The sequence below is a fragment of the Schistocerca piceifrons genome, chromosome 6 (genome assembly GCF_021461385.2).
Source record: "Schistocerca piceifrons isolate TAMUIC-IGC-003096 chromosome 6, iqSchPice1.1, whole genome shotgun sequence".
Lineage (NCBI taxonomy): Eukaryota > Metazoa > Arthropoda > Insecta > Orthoptera > Acrididae > Schistocerca > Schistocerca piceifrons.
In genome coordinates, this window is record NC_060143.1 from 228,908,053 (window position 1) to 228,932,304 (window position 24,252).

The 24,252-nt window shown below is 40.8% G+C and overlaps 1 protein-coding gene across 2 annotated transcripts in view; it reads right to left on the reverse strand.

The window, feature by feature from the left end:
* Positions 1 to 24,252, reverse strand: part of LOC124802881 — a 255,647-nt gene that overhangs the window by 12,020 nt on the left and 219,375 nt on the right. For both annotated transcript variants that reach the window (XM_047263926.1, XM_047263927.1), the window contains exon 18: positions 1,476 to 3,503. In XM_047263926.1, the coding sequence (XP_047119882.1) occupies positions 1,476 to 3,503 (2,028 nt within the window). The remainder of the gene's footprint in view (positions 1 to 1,475; positions 3,504 to 24,252) is intronic.

Here is a 24,252-nt window from a genome sequence, read left to right on the forward strand (position 1 = left end):
GGGGCTCAATATGGTGCCCATCAGTGTCCAGGGGAGGATTTACGCTGTTTCTTTAATGTGTTTTCCCTTCCTATCCTTTCTTTTCCTCCTGAAGAAATATCCAAAGTTTTATAGGCACCACTGTCTTTTATGCTTTTATGTTTGCAATCAGTCCAATTATAGATTTTTGCTATCAGTCCAACTATAGATTTTCCATCTGTGTGTGGCTTAATCTCATACATTGTTATTGCATTGGATTTTTACTTTTTTTTATACATAGCTTAGGAGCTGTACTGTCACAGAACAGGAGAACGAAAATGTAATTTTCTCCACATCCATTTGTATCTTTTAATAATTGCACTAAAATTATGCTAAAGAGTGAAAAAAATAATATTTGGATCAAGACTGAAACTGGAGACTGCTCCATAAAGAATTCAGACATTTTACTTATTGTACAATCCCCAGGTGCAATGGTACGCAAAAAAGGAAGCTGACTAATAGGATGTTGAAACTAAGGTGATCTTCTGGTTCAGAAGAGGAATAGGGAGGAAAAAAACTAATGAAAAGAAGTGGCAATGAAAAAGAGTTAAATTAATACAGTGACCTGGTTAAATAAAGACAGTGAAGAGCATAAGAACACATGAATAATAAGGAAAAGAAAGGAGGCAATGAGGGCTAGTTAATGTAATTGAGATAGCAGTAAGATTTAAAAAAAACTTTCAGACATCCTGTTAATTTTACTATGTTAAATTTAATTATTAATGTATATCTTATTAATCTTATTAACGTATATCTTATTAATGTATATCTTGACTTCTTCCATCTTGCTGTAAGTCCTCCTCCACGGCTGTATCTACAGACCATGATGAATGGATGAAAACTATACAAACGGTGGAATGTAGATGGTAATATCAAAATTTCACAAAAAATTACAGCTCACCATGTGAGATGATCTGTATACACATGATGACTGTATCTAGAGCAAGTGTATTGCTTCACACAAACTGCAGCATAAGAATAATGTATGATAAGAAAGTTATCACAAGGAGTAAATCAAAGAGGAAAGAACATATTTTCATCTCATAAAACACAGGCCAGTGATAGCAAGAAAACTAGAGTTCAAAGAAGTCATCAAAGGAAATCTTTTACTATCAAATTGCGTATAAGGAGGTGAGTTATAGAGTTTGTTTCAACTATCCAAATTCCTAGGTTTTTTCGACAATTGAACATTAAAACAGTGTCATCTCATTTGCACTTCTCCACAATTTACTACTTACACACGCCAACCCCAAATAACTGTTTCTGCTCTTTCATTACCTCTTGCTAGCGTGTGTCTTCTTTAGATCCCTGAGAAGTGACTCTCATCCTGAGTCCTGTCTTGGCTTACATTTCACAGATAATTGTAAAAGCCAGCAATGAAAATGCATTTTGAAACAAATAATCTCGCAATCAGAAACCACAATTACATTAGTCACAATAATAAAATATATACTGACCTAAGGATGGGTAGTTTACTAGCAGGCAGTCCTGAGGTAGGGCTAGAACGACAGCTACCACTCCTAGGTGATCCCAAGCCCTCCTCATGAAGATCAGATCTCGGTCCACCCAGGCGATCAAGGGAACTGTGACGTCTCGGAGGCACTGGTGTTGCCAGAACTGCGCCAAAGCTGTGTCTGTTGCTACTTATTCGCCGTTGAGCTGGACCCACAGTTGACACTGTTTGTCTTTCAAAGGTAGGGGAGGAATTTACCAGTAAATGCATATCTTGAGGAGAAGGTCTCAGAGCTGCATAATTGTCCAGGTTAAAGCTCCTTCTTGAAATCTGCTTGACTGTTTCTCCATTTTTTTCAATGCTTATATCTCTCCTGTCATTCTTAGCAACTGCAGTTTCTGGTTCCCTCCTCACTACAGGACTGAAATTTCCACCTAGTTCATCTAAAAATTCTTCTTTCACTGGTGTCTTTCCAGTTGCATTAAAAGGAATTTGATCAATCGTGTTGCACATGGTCTGCTGCCTTCCACCTAAATCCTCCAGCTGATTGTCTGATAAGATTTTACTCTTTATGACTCCTTTACTGACTGCATTACCATAGTCTCCTGGGTTCTCTGGACTCCCTGATGCTTCCCTCAGGTGTAAGTAATTCATTGCTTTCTGTTCACTGCTGCCTTTATGAATGCTGTTATTACTGCCCATTTTGTTCTTAGACCCTTGTTTGTCTAAGGCGCTGATGTAATTAATTTGTGAGCAATCATTATTTCTTGCCTGTCTGGCACTTCTTGCTTCTGCTTTCCCAGTAATAATATTATTATGTACTGCTTTCTCTCCATCACCTTTTTCTGTTGAACATCCAGAAATTATGACAGTCTCATTACTCTCTCCTGCTGTATTTTTCTTAGTTTGATCAGTCACATTACATAGTTTTGTTTCATCAAACTGTACCTTGGATTCATTTATCACTAATGACAGGCCCTCTTCCACGTAGTTCTCATGTTTATTGTCAACAACATTTGCAACTGCTTTGCCACAAATATTCACTCTAGCAAACAGCTTTTTATTTGTGTCCAGTTTTCCAGAAGGCATCATTTCTTTTTCAGAGCTGTCTCTTGTTTCCTGTGCAGACACTTTAACGTTGCTTCCAGCATTCTGTGTTTCATCATTTTCCTTCTGCACAGTTATGTTAGAGGATGGAATTGATGAACCCACAAATTTATCCTTATCTTTAGCCACAGTTTTTGATGATGTTCTATGAGCCTGAATCACAGATTTTTGGGACTGATAAGTTGGAATTCCTTCAAATGTCGCACTTCTCCTACCAGTAAAATGTTCTCGGTCCCTGGAATTTCCTAAATGCATTTCAATCGCACTGTTTCTTTTCAGTGTGTATTGTGTGCCTCTACCACCTGCAGCAGTCTTCCCACCTGAAAACTGCCCACTACGCCTTCGTACCACTGATGCCTTACCATCTTCCTCACCCTGCCTACCAGAGGGCTGCACATTTTCTGTTCTCACTGGGATGGCAGCAACACTATTCCTGTGTGCAGTGTCTCTGTTACCTCTACCTCTGTTAGACCTCATGATCACCGGACTGCCTAATAAAGAGGAACTTGCACGTCCTGGCTTCCCCATGGGAACCTTGGAAGCCCCAGGTCTATCTTTATTGACAGTATTATGTATCACTCCTCTAGCTATACCTGTTGGTTTCACATTCTGCAGCAGTGGATTTTGTTGATAGTTAGCTCCACCTGCAGCACCCTCACATGCAACTACTCTACCATTATCACTTTGTCCTGTATCTAAAAGATCAATGTCACTCGTCCCTTGCAAAGGTGCACTGTTGTCTGTCTGGCCTCTGCTCTTTGGACTCGATGATCCAGCCCAACTTCTCCTGTTCTGGTGTCGACCCTGCTGGCTGTGCCCTCTGCGGGGACTGGGTATATGTGTTGTTTGTTTTCCAGAGAGATGTATACCAGCATCAATTACAAAATCCTGTCCCTGAAGAACTCGACCGCTGCCAGTACTGCCACTTTAGTCAACAAGCATGGAAAAAAAAAGAAAGAAAACATAAAACATACTTCAGACATATATACACACAAAAAGACATTTTGCAAACAATCATTTGATTGAATAATAACTCAGCGTAAAAAAGAAAAGAAAAGAAGGAAAAGAAATAGAAACAAAAATGGGAAAATACAGATTCCATTTGTCCTGATAACAACTTTACTTGTAGCTAATGAAATTCAATAGCTGGGAAGTTGCAACCAACCATGGCAATGTAATAGTTATGTATACTATAAACAGTCTTGAGAAACAACTAGGCAGAAATGTGTTGTAAATGACAATAGCTAAAGAGGAAGGAAGAAAAAAAAGGGAAGTGGGTCGTCATCATCATCAAGTCACACCAGTTTCCGGGGTGCTGGTGATGAGCCTATTCAAACTTTTTGAGCACTTCCTAAAGGAACTTATCCCAAAGGAGACTACCTTTGACATCATCCTTCTTGACTATGCCAAACCGTCTTCTCTTTGGCTGTCTCACATATCTTTTCCCGTTACAGTCATTTCAAAGAATTTCTTGACGATCTGTTCTCTTCACCCATTTCACATGGTCAGGCCATCTTACACTAGACTGGCAGAGTTTTTTCCAGCACACTGCATTTCCAGTTGCACCCATTCTGTTTCTTTCATTCCTTGCCTTACTCTTTTTTGTTTGCCTCAGCACAGATCTAGTAGACGCCATATCAGTAGCTTGGATCTGGTTAAGCACTGCCTCTGTCAGAACACAGGACACAATGAGAGTATAGAAGGTACTGGAGATGGTTAGTTTTGCCTTGTGTGGTATGTGATTGTCCCAAAGGAAGCAGTTTACTTGATTGTAAAACTGGGCAGCTTTATGTGCACAGTTTAGAACTTCACTTCAAGGTAAGTTTGTAGATTCTATCACACTGCTCAAATATTGGAAATGTCACAGATTATAAAGGGGTCTTTCATTTATTTGTAAATCAGACTGTCCTTGTCTACTTACCTTTACAAGTCTTTGATTCACTGACTCTGAGATCAAACTCCTCAAAGTAATTGTACCATATATTTAGTTTTTCTTGGACTGCATTAGTTTCTCCACATATAATAATGTCACCAGTGAACACAACTCATTTCATTTCAGGTCCATACGAGGTGCTATCCAAACTTTTTGGGACTGGTGCTGCCATTTGTTGAAGACCTTACCTTTCGACTAATGGTCACCATCATCCTCGAAGTAGTTCCCATCTGCACATACAGACCAGTCCCAGTGCTTCTGCCATTGGTCAAACATTACCTGGAAGTCCTGTTCTTTGAGGGTGTTTATCACCGCCAGTGATGCTTCTTGAATCCTCTCTAGACTGTCGAACCAATGGCTTTTTAACTTGATTTTGTTTTGGGAATAGCGTGAAGTCGCAAGGTGCCAAATCTGGGGAGTACGGTGGGTGGGGTAAAACTACTATGTTGTTTTTTACCAAAAAGGTCCTGGTGAGCAAGACATGTGATGGGGCAAGTTGTCGTGATGCAAAAGCCAGTTCCCTTGGCACCTAAGTTCGGGTCGTCGGCACCGCATGTTTTCACAGAGCTGTCGCAAAATGTCACAGTAGTACGGAAGTTCACAGTTTGGTTGGGTGGGACAAATTCTTTGTGCACAATCCCCTTGGTATCAAAGAAAACAATAGTCGTGCTCTTCACCTGTCTTGCTTTTTTGGTTCTTGGAGAGCCCGGGCTCTTCTATTGGGACGAATGTTGCTTTGTCTCTAGGTCACAACCGTAAATCCAGCTCTCGTCGCAGGTCATAATCCATGACAAGAAGGTTGGATCATCAGATGCAGTCTGACAAAGGTCCGTGCACACTTCAACACGCTGTACCTTCTGATTGGCAGTCAAGATCCTTGGCCAAATTTTGCGGTGACGCAATTCATCAGTCAACATTCGTTGACATGTCCCATAGCCAATACTCACTTCATCTGCAAGGTCTTGAACGGTTCAATGTCGATCAGCATGAACCAATTGTTGAAGTTTGGCAACAATGTCTGATGATGTGCGGCTAACAGGCCTTCCAGTGTGAGCATCATCTTCGACATCTGCACGGCCAGCCCTGAACCGAGCACGCCACTCAAACACACGCGTACGGCTTATGCTCTGTCCCCCAAACACTTGTTGCATCATTCCAAGGGTCTCTGTAGCACTTTTCCCAGGATTTGCACAGAATCCAATACACATGCACTGTTCTGTTCGCGGATCCGTCGTAAAATCACTACACACCAAACACAGAGTATTACGGAAATCACTGTGGACATGCAACACATCCTCCCAGCTAAATGCCACTCTGCACACTGACTCATCAGATATGCAGCTCTCGCCACCTAGCGGTGCAAATATCTACTACTTCTACTTTCCAGATGGCGGCAATAGTCCCGAAAATTTTGGATTCCACCTCATATGGCTCCTTTTTCCTTTCCATGATATCATTCTTCACAATGATGAGAAGAAGTGATACAAGGTACTCCTCTGGTGGACTCTATATTTAGTCTCATACCATTCTCCATTTCCTACTCTGCATCTTCTGCACAGCATCTTCACTTTCTCAATCAGTATCTTGGGTACATTTATTCTCTCTAGACATTTCCAGACTTTGGAATCTGGTACACTGTCATAGGCTTTTCTATGTCTAGGAAGACAAGCTGATGCTTTTATCTTTCTCCAAGTGTTTTCTTGTTGCGAAGATCAGGTGAATTGAACTCCTGTTTTTCAGAAACCCACATGTTTCTTCCTCCAGGTACGTTCAATTATCCTTTGCAGTCTATTTCCTATGACTTCCCCCAAAAGTTTTTAATCCACACAAAACAATGTTGTACATCTGTTATTTTGAGGTAGTTTTCTACTAATGTTTTTGAATGACGGTATAATTACATGTTTGGCCCAATCAGCAGTGATTTCGTTCTTTCTACAGATTTCATTTAACACACTGTACAGCCAATGGATTCCATATGTTCCTGTTGCCTTGATTATATCTGCATTTAATTCATCAACTCCATTAGATTTTCCTTTGCTCATGCTTTTCAGAGGAGTTCGACTTCCAACCTGCATAGTGGTGCTGTTTCTTTATTGCTTCTGTTCTAATCACAATGCCCACTCTGCATTTCATTATCATTCAGTTGTTGTTCATGCCTCAATTCATTCAAGAGTTCGTTGAATTCCTCCATTATTGTTTGAATATCTGTCATGTTTCTGACAAGGCTCTCATCTTTGCCCTCAACTACCTTATGTGGCATAACATTCCCGATTCGGAAAATGAGGATCGCTGTCCAGTGAGGCAGTAAGAGTTAGTATGCTCTGTATGCTAACGATGTTGACATGTGTTATTTATGTGTGCTTACAAATAAGTACTGTGGAAATCGTACCTCTGTGCTGTGTCACTATTCTGCTATCATGATGCCGCTACCCTATTTCCCACAGTGGTGACCCTGAATACCTGCATCGCACCACAGAAAATCTGCCACACCAGTTACACCATCAAAAATGCTGCTGTTACAAATGGTACAACCTAGCCGTTTCTTCGGTAATGTTGACAACATCTCTCAACAAGTGCTCGTGAATTCTATGAACATCCCATGTGCAAAATCATTAAATATCTGCCAAGGCATGGACAATACTACAGTGCCAAAATGACATAGCGACAATGCCTTCATTGTCTGCCACATCTCCAAAGCAACTTCGCATCGCTGCTGCTGCCAAGCAGCAAACTGTGCTCTGACAAGTGTTGAATTTACCAAGTACTTTAAAATAAATACTCCATATTTGATAGTGGATCTATTCCTGGTATATCAGACAAAAGTGTAGCAGAGAGTCACAATAAACAACGGCTGCCCGCCTTCATAACGAACATTAATCTAAGTGCCTTCAACTTTTGCACAGGAAACATAGTATGTTCCAGCGCTAGTGATTATGAACATTATGACATTCACATTAAGAGCCTGAAGCATATGGACACCCACAGTGCCATTATGACTAAATAATAATGGTTGCACCATACCACTCCGTCATTCCATTTTGTCATCCATCTGCCAATGGACCACAGGATCAAGGTTTACATCACCTTTCAGTATTTGTGCTTTCCAATTTTCCAAATCTTGTTCTGACTGTTGTGACTATATGTGAGTTCCATGAGACAGACTATGATGTCTCTCATTTCCCAGCTGCACAAGGCATCACAACTGACTCGCTTCCAGTCCAGCTCCATGCTTCACATTTGCATCACCCAAGCACCAATACCAACTATTGACTCCAAGAAAGCATTTTTCATTACCTAACCTTGGCAAGGTTGGATACCGTTTCTTCCCGGTTTGAGTGATGTCACACCCACATCAGTCTCACCGCAAATGACTGCACATCTGCACAAACTCCATGAGACACAGACAGTGCCATTGGATAATAAATGGACCATGCCTTCCTTCCATACAGTACCAGGACCTTACATGCACTCTCGCATGCATTGTTCACTGTCTCAGACTTCTGAAATTGGAAAAGTTGTATCCATTGCATCGTTCCAGAACTTCACTCACATGTACGGCTATTCTTCCAACAGCCACCCAAGTTCTATGCACATTAGACACCCATGCCGCAACATGACGCACCTCATACAGGCTGCCCTACAACAAGCCGTATTTCCTGTCCATCTTGCGCACCGATGCTCCTGCACCTCCCAAGTCTCCCACATTGCTCCATGCTCTCCTCGTGATAGTGCCTTACAATTAAACCATTGACAACCATCATACTGTTCACCACCATCCAAAACTACCATTATTCCACACGGACTGTCCCATGATGTGGTTTGCCCTCAGTGAGTGTTTGATGTCAGACAGTGGCATCATTGGGGATGATGAGAAGTTTGTCCCCTCTTAATCACCTCAGAGACAGTGCGGATCTTATTAGCAACTTGCTTTTGGATGTTCCACACTCTCACAAATATGAAACTGCTAAGACACTGCTGCTCCGATGACTAATACGAACGCCTGAGCAGCAACTATATGTCATCGTCAAAGAGACTACTTTGGGCAACAGCACACCTTCTTCCCTCTGGTGCCACCTGTGAGTTCTAATTGACCCAGAGCTCCTGCCTGATCACACACTATGAACACATTGGCTCCTAAAACTGCCAGTGAATATCCAAACAGCGATACTAGTGCATGAAGAGGCACCACAAGAGCTTAAACTTCAACCTGCTGACAGAATGCACGCACTATCACAACATCGTATTCTAGTCAACAACCAACAGTGTCACGCTGCACCTGATCTCAATATGTCTGCACTGAAGCTGAGTTTGCACAATCCTTGCCGAGCTGCCCCAACATTCCGTGCAGCCGCAAACTGCCCAACAATGGCCAGACCGACCCAAACTGGGCTATGCTCCCCACCTCTACCACTCCAAGCACCAGTGGACAACAGACACCTACAGCGACAGCTGAGGTTGTCACTCCCCCTAGTTGGCCACTGCCCCGACTGTGTATAAACAAAAGCCGCCCCAACCAAGTGCATCACCTGCTTCCATGCCCAGCACACAACAATGCTACTTCTGGTTTCGAACCAGATTTGGGCAGGATGCATTGCACTGCAGACTACCCTGCATCTACCCTAACTAGTACTGTGACCTGACATAGGTGCAGCAGGCCACTCTTCAATAACAAGACACCTCTGCACACCACAACGAAACAGCAACAATGCAGCATTTCAACGGGCAGATGGCCAAGACTATTTGTCCATGACAGGTGCCCGCACATATATTTCCTTGTTGATACCATGGCTGATGTGAGCACTCTACAGCCTGATCTTGCACCTGCTACACTGTTGCCATCAATGCTTCAAATGCGCCCAGCCAATTGCAGTTCCAGGAAAGGCGCACATCACACTTGAGCTTGGCATGGATACGCAAATACCTTGGACATTCCTAGTGGCAGAGACAGCTAAACCGGTCCTTGTAGTCAACTTCCTCTGGCACTACCAACTACTGCAAGATTTAAATCTGATGGGATGGCTAGCAGTCAATCTGCGGTGTGGTCAGCAATATACTACCTGCTGTCACTGCAACGCCCTCTGTCACAATGCCACCACTTGACACACCACTCAACCTGAAGCTACAAAAAGAAGAACTTTTCAATCAACTACACTTACAGGAAGCCGAGTACTCATCATTACATCATGACAATGAGGTCACAAGCCTCACCAATGAATAACTACAGAGACGAACCATGGATGCCACCGCATCACTACACACAGCATGGGGTGCTCTATGGCGGCATAATATCTCTGACTCGGTAAATGATCATCACTATCCCATGAGGCAGAGGGAGTTACTGTTATGCTCTGTACACTTGTAAAGCTTACAAATGTTATGTATATGTGTTCGCTAATCAATAGTATCTCTATGCCGTGGCACTATTCTGCTACCACACTGCCGGTATCCTATTTCCCACAACTTCATGGATTCTTGGCCTTAGCTTATTACTTTGTCAAGGAGTTTCTTATTACCATTGCAGTTTACTGTGAGTTTGTCTGTAAATTCCTCCCAGCATTTGTTTTTCTCCTCAGCTAATACACATTTTACAATTAGTTTTCATTGCCTGTATTCTTGGGTCAGTATTTTCATGTGCTTTTCATTCTTCAGAGTCGTCTGCTTTATGTTTCTTTTTGTCCAATAGTTTCTTTGGTTTCTTGGATGTACTTTATCTTTCATCCTTTTGTTTCATTGTGGTGTTTCTCGTTCTCTAACTCTGGTGCTTGTATTGTTGTTTCTCCAACACAGGCATCCCAAAACTCTTTCCACATTGTTCTTCATCACTTTGTATTGCACTGGTAGGTAACTTATCCCTTATTACTTGTAAAAAGGAACTCCACTTTTTCACCTTTATAGCTCCTAGTTCTTCATCTTTTGTTTTCTTTGCAACCTAACCTTTGTAAACACAGTGCTTGAGAAGACTGCCGCTGTTAACCTATGATAGTCATTCAAGTCTTCGCTAGGTATAGTCTTCACATCTGTTGACCAATCTACTTCTTCCATCATTTTTTACTATGAAACCAATTAGAGATTTCCATCTTTTAAACCAACTTATCTTGATATTTTGTGGCTGCCTCTATTTTTCATCCCTATGTTCTTGATAGTCACTGAGTTTTTTCTACAGAAAGAGAGTAGTTATTCTCCCATGTATTTCTGCTTGCGTATCCAAATAGGCCAATTACAGTCTTATAGTTTGTTCTATCCTTCCCAACTTGTGCATTTAGATCTCCCATGACTATTATTACTGTATGGTTAAATGATGAGGGAGTCCTCATGGGTAAAATATTCCGGAGGTAAAACAGTCCCCCATTCGGATCTCCGGGCGGAGACTACTCAAGAGGACGTCATTATCAGGAGAAAGAATACTAGCGTTCTATGGACTGGAGCGTGGAATGTCAGGACCCTTAATCGGGCAGGCAGGTTAGAAAATTTAAAAAGGGAAATGGATAGGTTAAAGTTAGATACAGTGAGAATTAGTGAAGTTCGCTAACAGGAGGAACAAGACTTTTGGTCAGGTGAATACAGGGTTATAAATACAAAACCAAATAGACGTAATGCAGGAGTAGGTTTAATAACAAATAGGAAAATGGGAGTGCGGGTAAGCTACTACAAACAGTATAGTAAACGCATTATTGTGGCCAAGGTAGACACGAAGCCCATGCCCACTACAGTAGTACAAGTTCATATGCAAACTAGCTCTGCAGATGATGAAGAAATTGATGAAATGTATGATGAGATAAAAGAAATTATTCAGGCAGTGAAGGGAGACGAAAATTCAATAGTCATGGGTGACTGGAATTCGAGAGTAGGAAAAGGGAGAGAAGGAAACATAGTAGGTGAATATGGACTGGGGGTAAGAAATGAAAGAGGAAGCCATCTGGTAGAATTTTGCACAGAGCGTAACTTAATCATAGCTAACACTTGGTTCAAGAATCATAAAAGACGGTTGTATACATGGAAGAATCCTGGAGGTACTAGAAGGTATCAGATAGATTATATAATGGTAAGACAGAGATTTAGGAACCAGGTTTTAAATTGTAAGACATTTTCCAGGGGCAGATGTGGACTCTGACCACAATCTATTGCTTATGAACTATAGATTAAAACTGAAAAAACTGCAAAAAGGTGGGAATTTAAGGAGATGGGACCTGGATAAACTGACTAAACCACAGGTTTTACACAGTTTCAGGGGGAGCATAAGGGAACAATTGACAGGAATGGGGGAAAGAAATACAGTAGAAGAAGAATGGGTAGCTCTGAGGGATGAAGTAGTGAAGGCAGCAGAGGATCAAGTAGGTAAAAAGGTGAGGGCTAGTAGAAATCCTTGGGTAACAGAAGAAACATTGAATTTAATTGATGAAAGGAGAAAATATAAAAATGCAGTAAATGAAACAGGTATAAAGGAATACAAACATCTCAAAAATGATATAGACAGCAAGTGCAAAATGGCTAAGCAGGGATGACTACGAGGACAAATGTATGGATGTAGAGGCTTATCTCACTAGGGGTAAGATAGATACTGCCTACAGGAAAATTAAAGAAACCTTTGGAGAAAAGAGAGCCACTTGTATGAATATTAAGAGCTCAGATGGAAACACAGTTCTAAGCAAAGAAGGGAAAGCAGAAAGGTGGAAGGAGTATATAGAGGGTCTATACAAGGGTGATGTATTGAGGACAATATTATGGAAATGGAAGAGGATGAAGATGAAGATGAAATGGGAGATATGATACTGCGGGAAGAGTTTGACAGAACACTGAAAGACCTGAGTCGCAACAAGGCCCCAGGATTACACAACATTACATTAGAACTACTGACGGCCTTGGGAGAGCCAGTCCTGACAAAACTCTACCATCTGGTGATCAGGATGTATGAGACAGGCGAAATACCCTCAGACTTCAAGAAGAATATAATAATTCTAATCCCAAAGAAAGCAGGTGTTGACAGATGTGAAAATTAACGAACTATCAGTTTAATAAATCATAGCTGTGGAATACTAACACGAATTCTTCACAGATTAATGGAAAAACTGGTAGAAGCCGACCTCGGGGAAGATCAGTTTGGATTCCCTAGAAATGTTGGAACACGTGAGGCAATACTGACCTTACGACTTACCTTAGAAGAAAGATTAAGGAAAGGCAAACCTACATTTCTAGCATTTGTAGACTTACAGAAAGCTTTTGACAATGTTGACTGGAATACTCTCTTTCAAATTCTAAATGTGGCAGGGGTAAAATACAGGGAGCGAAAGACTATTTACAATTTGTACAGAAACCAGATGGCAGTTATGAGTCGAGCGCCATGAAAGGGAAGCAGTGGCTGGGAAGGGAGTGAGAGAGGGTTGTAGCCTCTCCCCGATGTTATTCAGTCTGTATATTGAGCAAGCAGTAAAGGAAACAAAAGAAAAATTCAAAGTAGGTATTAAAATCCCGGGAGAAGAAATAAAATCTTTGAGGTTCGCCGATTACATTGTAATTCTGTCAGAGACAGCAAAGGACTTGGAAGAGCGGTTGAACAGAATGGACAGTGTCTTGAAAGGCGGATATAAGATGAACATCAACAAAAGCAAAACGAGGATAATGGAATGTAGTCGAATTAAGTCGGGTGATGCTGAGGGAATTAAATTAGGAAATGAGACACTTAAAGTGGTAAAGGAGTTTTGCTATTTGGGAAGCAAAATAACTGATGGTGGTCGAAGTAGAGAGGATATAAAATGTAGACTGGCAATGGCAAGGAAAGCGTTTCTGAAGAAGAGAAATTTGTTAACATCGAGTATAGATTTAAGTGTCAGGAAGTCGTTTCTGAAAGTATTTGTAAGGAGTGTAGCCATGTATGGAAGTGAAACATGGACGATAAATAGTTTGGACAAGAAGAGAATAGAAGCTTTTGAAATGTGGTGCTACCGAAGAATGCTGAAGATTAGATGGGTAGATCACATAACTAATGAGGAGGTATTGAATAGAATTGGGGAGAAGAGAAGTTTGTGGCACAACTTGACAAGAAGAATGGACCGGTTGGTAGGACACACTCTGAGGCATCAAGGGATCACAAATTTATCATTGGAGGGCAGCGTGGAGGGTAAAAATCGTAGAGGGAGACCAAGAGGTGAATACACTAAGCAGATTCAGAAGGATGTAGGTTGCAGTAAGTACTGGGGGATGAAGAAGCTTGCACAGGATAGAGTAGCATGGAGAGCTGCATCAAACTAGTCTCAGGATTGAAGACCACATCATCATCATCATCATCAACAACAACAACATGGTCCTCCAGCTGTTCCTGAAATATTCTTTTTTCTTTGACAGGGCAGCCTAGCTGGCATGCTTAGGCTTGTACTATAGTTATTATTTTGTTGTGTGTCACTGGAATCAGTTTTATCATTTTTTTCATTAATATACATGACACCTGACTGTTCTCTGCTGAGAATAAAGTCTACCCAATTTTTAGCTTCATTTTTAATGCCACACCAGCAGAGGATGAAATTATGTCATAAAAGCTACTTTCCTGTTGTTCTCCACTTTGTTCCAGTGAGGCCCAGCACACCTAGTTTCCTTCTTTCCATTATATCGATCAATTCTTCACATTTCCAGGTCAGTGTAATAGTATCTACAGTTCCAGCTCTTAAGTTTTATACATAATAAATGAAAAGCAACAGTTTGCTTTTGTCCTACAGTTGTTCGTGATTTTGTTTGTTTAGTCCCTCATTTAATGCTCTTTCCTTGGTTCTGACTGTCATCAGGATGAGATCCATCACTAATTTAGAGCCCTAGAAAGAATTGTGATAAATCCAGTTACCTTTCAACATTCTAAAGCCTCTTTTTACATTTAAAGTAATTTAATTACACTTTTGCCCAAGTGATACTCCTTGGAGCTAACAAGTGAGAGACACTTTTGCCCAAGTGATACTCCTTGGAGCTAACAAGTGAGAGCTGAGTGCCAGTGTGCCTTGAGATAATGGTCAGCTGTGGCCAAAAGACACTACCACTTCCACATGCCCCATACTACAAATTAAAGCCTACAGCAGAGGGATAAATTGGTTCAGATCTACTTCCAATTATTCAGAAAAATTGCTAACATTCCCACTTTCTTCCCATGAGTACAGCAGTGTGCGTTTGGGTGTCTGTGTGTGTGTACTTGTGCTAGAAAAAGAGCTATTGCTCAAAAGCTAGTGTGAATGCAGTTTTCTGTTGTGTGTTTCTGTGTTCCACACGTTGATCTGCTATAGGTGATACGTTGCCTTTCCCTATTAATGTTTCTGCTACACACAATGAAGACCTCACTTTCCACATGGACATATGCATACTTTTCTAAACATATTAAGTTATTAACACACTAATTTTATGGCTGACTCTTAAATAGTCATATCAAGATGTTAACAGGTGCAATCAAATGCAGATTTTTCAATTGATTGTGGTTTCATCTGGGAAAGTAAAACAAATCAAAAGCTGAGAATATGATGTTGCTTCACACTGCCAAGTACAAGGGTAAGCTATTACAACAAGAGAACACAATTTTATTGAAATCATCTATCAATATAGTCACCCCATTTTTTGATGCACTTGACCCACTATTGCACAAGTTTTCCAATACCCCCCCCCCCCCCCGCCCCCACAAAAAAAAAAATTGTGGCACAGCAACCCAAGTACTCACTGCTCTCTGACTGGGGCTGAATGGAAGGCCTCTTAAGCACCATTAAGTAGATTAATCTGCATATGTTTTGCCACATCAACAGTCACTAATCTGTTATTCAGATTCAAAGCACAGAATTGCTCAATACTGGTGTAATTTGTGGCTTTAGCTGGATGCCCCACTCTTTCCTCATCCTTCATGCTTGTTAGACCACTTTTGAAATGTTCAATCCACTGACAAACACTTCACTGTGATAAAAAATTGTCCCTGTGTTGTGCTGATATTCTCCTGTGAATTGCCACCCCCGATACACCTTCAGACAACAAAAAAATTGATTACAGAACACTATTCTTCTATAGTGCAAACAGAGAGTGGTGTGGCCGTCTTTACATCGCGACAAGGCAAAGTGGACATTGTGATAACTTTGAAACATACCACAGATTAAGGTAATGATGTCATCTACTGACTGGTGAGCATACAAAGCAATAGAGCCAACCTAAAGACAATCAGAGCGAAATTGCAGATACTTGTTGGCTTACCCTCATACACTGCATCAGGAGGATGGCACAGCAATACAAATTGGAATGATAATCAGGTGGGATGTGCTTAGAGTGTGTGTGTGTGTGTGTGTGTGTGTGTGTGTGTGTGTGTGTGTCGCTCCAAAGAGTCATGAGGTGCACTTTATGTGGTATTTTGGTAGATATTTGCAGTTTAATTTTTAAAGCAGAATTTTATATGCTCTTTCAATAGCATTATCCCAAATTAGTCTTGTGCGATATTCTTTTTATCAAAACGTATTAACAGGGGCTGTAAACCACAAAAAATCCATGCAGCAGCACTGCTCAATTGCTTCAATTGCCACTGGCATACTGGTCATTCTTCATGTTTTACTGTCCCTGTTAATGTTGTTGTTGTTGTTGTTATTGTTGTTGTCTTCAGTCCAAAGACTGGTTTGATGCAGCTCTCCATGCTACTCTATCCTGTGCAAGCCTCTTCATCTCTGACTAGCTACTGCAACCTACATCCCTCTGAATCTGCTTACTGTATTCATCTCTTGGTCTCCCTCTACGATTTTAACACTTCCCTCCAACACTAAATTGGTGTTCCCGTGATGCCTATGAACGTGTCCTACCAATCAATCCTTCTTCCAGTCAAGTTGTGCCACAAATTCCTCTTCTCTCCAATTCTATTCGGTACCTCCTCAATAATTAAACGATCTACCCATCTAATATTCAGCATTCTCCTGTAGTATCTCATTTCAAAAGTGTCTATTCTCTTCATGTCTAAACTGTTTATCGTCCATGTTCCAATTCCATACATGGCTACACTCCATACAAATACTTACAGGAAAGCCTTCCTGGCACTTAAATCTATACTCAATGTTAACAAAATTTCTCTTTTTCAGGAACGCTTTCCTTGCCATTGCCAGTTTATATTTTACATTCTCTCTACTTCGGCCATCATTAGTTATTTTGCTGCCAGATAGCAAAACTCATCTACTAATTTAAGTGTATCATTTCCTAAAGTAATTCCCTCAGCACACCACCTCATTTAGTTTGACTACATTCCGTTATCTTCATTTTGCTTTTGTTGATGTTCATCTTATATTCTCCTTTCAAGACAGTGTCCATTCCATTCAACTTTTCCTCCAAGGCCTTTGCTGTCTCTGAGAGAATTGCAATGTCATTGTCAAACCTCAAGGTTTTTATTTCTTCTCCCGGGATTTTAATTCCTACTCCAAATTTTTCTTTTGTTTCCTTTACTGCTTGCTCAATATACACATTGAATAACATGGGGGATAGGCTACAGCCCTGTCTCACTCCCTTCTCAACCACTGCTTCCCTTTCGTGCCCCTCAACCCTTATAATTGCCATCTGGTTTCTGTACAAATTGCAAATAGCCTTTCACTGCCTGAATTTCATCCCTGTCACCTTCAGAATTTGAAAGAGAGTGTTCCCAGTCAACATTGTCAGAAGCTTTCTCTAAATCTACAAATGCATATTCCCTGAGGTCGGCTTCTACCAGTTTTTCCATTTGTCTACAAAGAATTCGTGTTACTATTTTGCAACCATGACTTATTAAAATGACAGTTTCATAATTTTCATATCTGTCAGCACCTGATTTCTTTGTAATTGGAATTATTATATTCTCCTTGAAGTCTGAGGGTATTTCACCTGTCTCATTCATCTTGCACACCAGATGGAAGAGAGTTGTCAGGGCTGGCTCTCCCAAGGCGATCAGTAGCTCTAACCGAATGTTGTCTTCTCCCAGGGTCTTGTTTTAACTTAAGTCTCTCAATGCTCCGTTGAATTCTTCACGCAGTATCATATCTCTCATCTCATCTTCATCTATGCCCTCTTCCATTTCCATAATATTGCCCTCAAGTACATCACCCTTGTATAGACCCTCTATATACTATTTCTATCTTTCTGCTTTCCCTTCTTTGCTTAGGACTGGTTTCCCATCTGAGCTCCTGAGGTTCATACAGGTGGTTCTCTTTTCTCCAAAGGTCTCTTTAATTTTCCTGTAGATGGCATCTATCTTACCCCTGGTCATATATGCTTCTACATACATACATTTGTCCTCTGGCCATTCCCACTAAGCCATTTTGCACTTCTTGTCAATCTCATTTTTGAGATGTCTGTATTCCTTTTGACCTTCTTCATTTACTGTTTTTTTATATTTTCTCCTTTCATCAATTAAATTCAATATCTCTTGTGTTATCCAGGGATTTGTATTAGCCCTCATCTTTTTACCTCCTTGATCCTCTGCTGTCTTCACTATTTCATCTCTCGAAGCTACCCATTCTTCTTCTAATGTATTCCTTTCCCTTGTTCTTCTCAACTGTTCCCTAATGCTCCCTCTGAAACTCTCTACAACCTCTGGTTCTTTCAGTTAATCCAGGTCCCATCTCCTTCAATTTCTATCTTTTTGCAGTTTCTTCAGTTTTAATCTGCAGTTCATAACCAATGAATTATAGTCGGAGTCTACATCTGCCCCTGGAAATGTCTTGCAATTTAAAACCTGGTTCCCTGTCAATTTGAAACCTTCCAGTGTCTCCAGGTCTCTTCCACATATACAACCATATTTCATGATTTAAACCAAGTGTTAGCGATGATTAAGTTATGCTCTGTCCAAAATTCTGTCACGCAGCTTCCTCTTTCATTCCTTAAACCCAGTCCATATTCACCTACTACTATTCCTTTTCATCCTTTTCCTACCACCAAATTCCAGCCCCCACGACAACTAAATTTTCATCTCCCTTAACTATCTGAGTAATTTCTTTTATCTCATCATACATTTCTTCAATCTCTTCATCATCTGCAGAGCTACTTGGTATATAAACTTGTACTACTGTGGTAGGTGTGGCTTTGTGTCTGTCTTGGCTACAATAATGCTTTCAGTATGCTGTTTACAGTAGCTTATACACATTCCTATTTTTTATTCATTATTAAACCTACTCCTGCATTACGCTTGTCTGATTTTGTATGTGTAGCTCTGTATTCACCTGACCAGAAGTCCTGTTTTTCCTGCCAACTTCACTAATTCCCACTATATCTAACTTTAACATATCCATTTCAGCTTTTTAAATTTTCTAACCTACCTGCTTTATTAAGGGATCCAATACGCAAGACGCCAGTTTTTTTCTCTCCTGATAACGACGTCCTCCAGCTTAGTCAAATGGTTCAAATAGCTCTGAGCACTAAGGGATTTAACATCTGAGGTCATCAGACCCCTAGAACTCAGAACTACTTAAACCTAACTAACCTAAGGACATCACACACATCCATGCCCACGGCAGGATTCGAACTTGCGACCGCAGCAGTCGTGCGGTTCCGGACTGAAGCGCATAGAACTGCTCGGCCACAATGGCCGGCTCCGATTAGTCCCTGCACGGAGATCTGAATGGGGAACTATTATATCTCCAGAATATTTTACACAGGAGGACGCCATCATCATTTCACTATACAGACATGCTGCATGCCCTTGGGTAAAATTACGGCTGTTGTTTCCCCGTGCTTTCAGCCATTCACAGTACCAGCACAGCAATGCTGTTTTGATTGAAGTTACAAGGAAATTCAGTCAATCATCCAGACTGTTGCCCGTGCAACTACTGAAAAGGTTGCTGCCCCTCTTCAAGAACCACATGTTTGTCTGGCCTCACAACAGGTACCCCTCCATTGTGGTTGCAACTACGGTACAGCTATCTGTATAGCTGAGGTCACGCTAGCCTCTCCAGCAACAGCATGGTCCTTGGTTCCAATCCTGTTAATGCATATCGATAAAACAATTGATAACACACATCAATAAAACAAACACAAGCCTAGCACTAGACTTATTTGAGACCACTCTATAGAACGGGCACATAAAATTCCATTTTAAAATAAAAATAATTTTGTTTGTAATGGGAAACAAAGGCTTGCTTTCAATCAGTAATATGCGTCTCATGAAAGACTTGATGAGTAGTATTTGTTTGGGCTGATTCCAGCTACACATTGCAAAAATCAGATTGCAAAATGTTCATATGTGTGTGAATTCCTATGGGACAATACTGCTGAGGTCATCAGTCCCTAGACTTACACATTACTTAAACTAACTTAACCCTAACGACAACACTCACACCTATGCCTGAGAGAGGACTTGAACCTCCAGCGGGAGGATCAGATTGCAAATATCTGATGAGACATCAGAGAAAATGCATCTGGCTCTTAAGAGGAACAACCCGGCATAAGAGCGAGATGTACACTCGCACCCATATCCATACACTCACATTCATATGAGAGAGAGAGAGAGAAACTGGTAACTAAATATTTCACAACAGGGAAGTAATTTATACATGATATTTTCATAAATGTATAAAGTTAACCTCTCTACACATTCTTCAGCTGACTGCTGCAACATCAGAAATGACTGTCAACTTGTGAAGCAAGAACAATGAGGCTGTTTCTCAGACAAGAAAAAAAAGGTGTATGTGGCTAGGGACTCCTGTTGGGTAAACTGATCGCCAGGTGCCACTCTTCTTAGTTGACACCATTTGGCAACTTGTACGTTGACTGAATTATTAAATAGCCTGCTTGTGATAACATTTTCAAATCTATACAAATGCAGTTTAATTTTGTGGAAGGCTTTAAGACACATCTGAAATGAATTTCTATAGTGAGATAAAACTGTTAAATCATTTGTTCTTTTTCTTTTCAATAATACAAACAATTTAATTACCACTGCCTCTGACAACAAACCCATCTTCATTACTGGATTCTCATATTTTCATTAAAATAACTTTGTGATAAACTTTCCAATGTTTCAAATGGTTGTTTATGTTTTCTTTTATTTAAACTACAGTTGGTTTTGAACAACTGTCCTTTTCCAAATGCCACACGTGTGTAATAATACATAACTATTAATAGTGGAGAAGTGTATCTTTGTTTAATAGTAATATTACTTAAAAATAACAAAAAAGTGGCAAGATCTACATATCTGGTATGATACACATATAGTGTCTGTTGATAGGCTTTAAGTGTCCGCCCTTGGTAGCTGAGTGGTCAGCGCGACAGATTGTCAATCCTAAGGTCCCGGGTTCGATTCCTGGCTGGGTCGGAGATTTTCTCTGCTCAGGGACTGGGTGTTGTGTTGTCCTAATCATCATCATTTCATCCCCATCGACGCGCAAGTCGCCAAAGTGATGTCAAATCAAAAGACTTGCACCTGGCGAACAGTCTACTCAACGGGAGGCCCTCGTCACACTTTTTTTTTATAGGCTTTAAGTTTAACCTCTTTATGATTGCTGACATGTGATCTTCGTAAAGTTTCCAATATACACTGAAGCACCAAAGAAACTGGTATAGTCATGCGTATTCAAATACAGAGACATGTAAACAGACAGAATATGGCCTACGGTCGGCAATGCCTGTATAAGACAACAAGTATCTGGCGCAGTTGTTACATCAGTTACTGCTGCTATAATGGCAGGTTATCAAGATTTAAGTGAGTTTGAATGTGGTGTTATAGTCTGATGGGACACAGCATCTCTGAGGAACTGATGAAGTGAGGATTTTCCATATGACAATTTCACAAGTGTACCGTGAATATCAGAAATCCAGTAAAACATCATATCTCTGGCATCATTGCAGCCAGAAAAAGATCCTGCAATAACAGGACCAATGACGACGGAAGAGAATCATTCAACGTGACATAAGTGCAACCCTTCCACAAACTGCTGCAGATTTCAACGCTGGGCCATCAAAATGCATTAGTGTGCGAACCATTCAATGAAACATCATTGATAGGGCTTTCACAGCTGAAGGTGCACTCGAATACCCTTGATGACTACACGACACAAAGCTTTACACCTCGCCTGGGCCCAACAACACCGACATTGGACTGTTGATGACCGGAAACATATTGCCTGGTCAGACGAGTCTCGTTTCAAATTGTATCCAGCAGATGGACATGTACAGGTATGGAGACAACTTCATGAATCCTTGGACCCTGCATGTCAGCAGGGACTGTTCAAGCTGTTGGAGGCTCTGTAAAGGTGTCAGGTGTGTGCAGTTAAAGTGATATAGGATCCCCGATACATCTAGATATGACTCTGTTAGGTGACACGTATATAAGAACCCTGTCTGATTACCTGTATCCATTGCTGTTCATAGTGTATTCCGATGGACTTTGGCAATTCCAGCAGGACAATGAAACACCCCACATGTCCGTAATTGCTGCAGAGTGCCTCCAGGAATACTCTTCTGAGTTTAAACACTTCTGCTGACCAACAAACTCCCCACACATGAACAACATTATTGAGCATATATGGGATGATTTGCAACGTGCTGTTTAAAAGAGATCTCCACCCCTCATACTCTTACGGATTTATGGACAGTCCTGCAGGATTCATGGTGTCAATTCCTTCCAGCACTACTTCAGACATTACTTGAGTCCATGCCACATTGTGTTGTGGCACTTCCGCGTGCTCACGGAGGCCCCAAACGATATTAGGCAGTTTTTTTGGCTCTTCAGTGTACGTATCATTGCTAATTGTGATCTGTCCTATTGTAGGTGCTATGTTTTAATAATAGGGAAGTATGATAGTTTTTCTTATAGCTCACTAGCCCTAGTGTTTGAGAGCATGCAAGCCACCTCTTAAAAAATTGTGACATGTCATCAATTTAAGTATATTCCTACATGTGCCTGGCCCTTGAAAATGAAACACTGTGAAAAACTCATTGTGGATTAAAATGAAAGGAATTTAATATCATGGTGGTCTTTAATTGCGCAGGGTACCCCTCTCATATATTCTACATATTTTAGTTTCATGCAACAGTAAGTGGTAATGCACCTAACAATCAATCATTTGTTTTATTACTGAACGGTAATAATATTGTGCAAACCCAATCAGCGAAAAAAACTAAAAATCTATAGAATCATTGCATGGGAGACCCCACGAAAAAGGTTGAAGCACATAATTTGAAACATTTTCTGTTTCCATTCACACTGACACTTTTTCTTCACAAGGTGTACTACATCCTAAATACAGGGTGTCCAGTGAAAAACTCCCTGATTTCAAAGTTAAATATCTCGAAAACTAAGACTGATAGATGGGTGCAACAAATGGTACATTTATTGTGAAAGCTGTAAGAATTTTGTACAGAAGTTATACAGAAGTTTCAAAATAGTTCAAAAAGCTGCTAACAGATGACACTGCAATCGAAACATGGATTGCCTATAAATGGTGATCTGTTCTACTGTTGAAAAATGGAAGGATGTTAGCATACTGAAGGAGTATGTTAAAATCAAGTATTACACTGAACAGTCTGTTTTTCTGGTACGAGAGTACTACAGGTTGGAACACAGTCCTACAGCAACACAACTTAATGTTCCAAAAGGACCTGTTGAGAAAACCATTCACAAGCTCTTCACCAAATTCCAATGGACAGGCAGCATGGCTAATGATCTAGTGGGGAATGTTGGCTTTAGCAAACTAGTTATTCCCGAAAATTTCTCCATCATTTCTGGAATTATTCAGCAAAATCCAAGGAAATTTATCAAAAGAACTGAATCAGAGACTGGTTTGAAGCATTCCAGCATGAAGAAAAACCTAAGACAAAGTCTACATGCTCCCGTTCAAAATCCGGAGCCACCAGGCTATACCTGTAAGAGCCATGGTGAAAGGGGGCTGGCTGTCTTTGTGACCCAGATTCTCGCAATTACTAATGATGAAGCATACTTCCAACTGAACAGAGTCACGAATAAACAAAACTGGTGATTTTGAGGTTTTGAAAATCCCCATGTGTGTGTAGCAAAACCACTGTAATCCCCAAAGTTATTGTTTGGGCTGAGGTATGCATCGAAGGCACTATTAGCCCTTTTTTCATTCGAGAAACGAAATGCTCACTAGTGAACATTACATTGCAATTTTGGAACACCTTGTCACCAAACAGCTAACATTGGAAGATCAGTCACGCACCAAGTGGTTCATGCAAGATGGAGCCAGACACATCGCACCAAAAAGGTATTTCGCTTTCTTGATGAGTACTTTAGGGATAGAGCCACAGCACTGGATTATTGCAAATTTTCTGGCGCAGGGATGGGCTGACCTCTGTACTTGCCCATTCTAACTCCTTGTGACAATTTGTGGGGTACACTGAAAGACACTGCCTACCGGAACCATCCCACTGTGCTGGGCAAGCTTGAATCGGCAATCGGTGTGGCATCTGAATCCATTTTCTTTGAGCCACTACAGGATGTGATAGCAAATTTCACGGTTCATTTGTGTCACCTCTGTACTGCAAGTGGTGGACATTTCAAAAAGACTGTGATGTGAATGTAAAGATCGCTTGCAGGGGACGCGTTTAATTATGTGTGCCGATACTGTACGAGCTGCACAGCATACAGTGCCATCTGATAGTAGCTTTTTGAAATACTTTGAAACTTCTGTATAAAATTCTTACAGCTTTCACAGTAAACATACATTTTGTTGCATGCAATCAATCTTTCGAGATATTTAAGTTTGAAATCAGGGACTGTTGGTGGTTGATGAAAGCTTGTAGAGTGAAGATTCTATTTTTGTTGTTGTTGTTTATG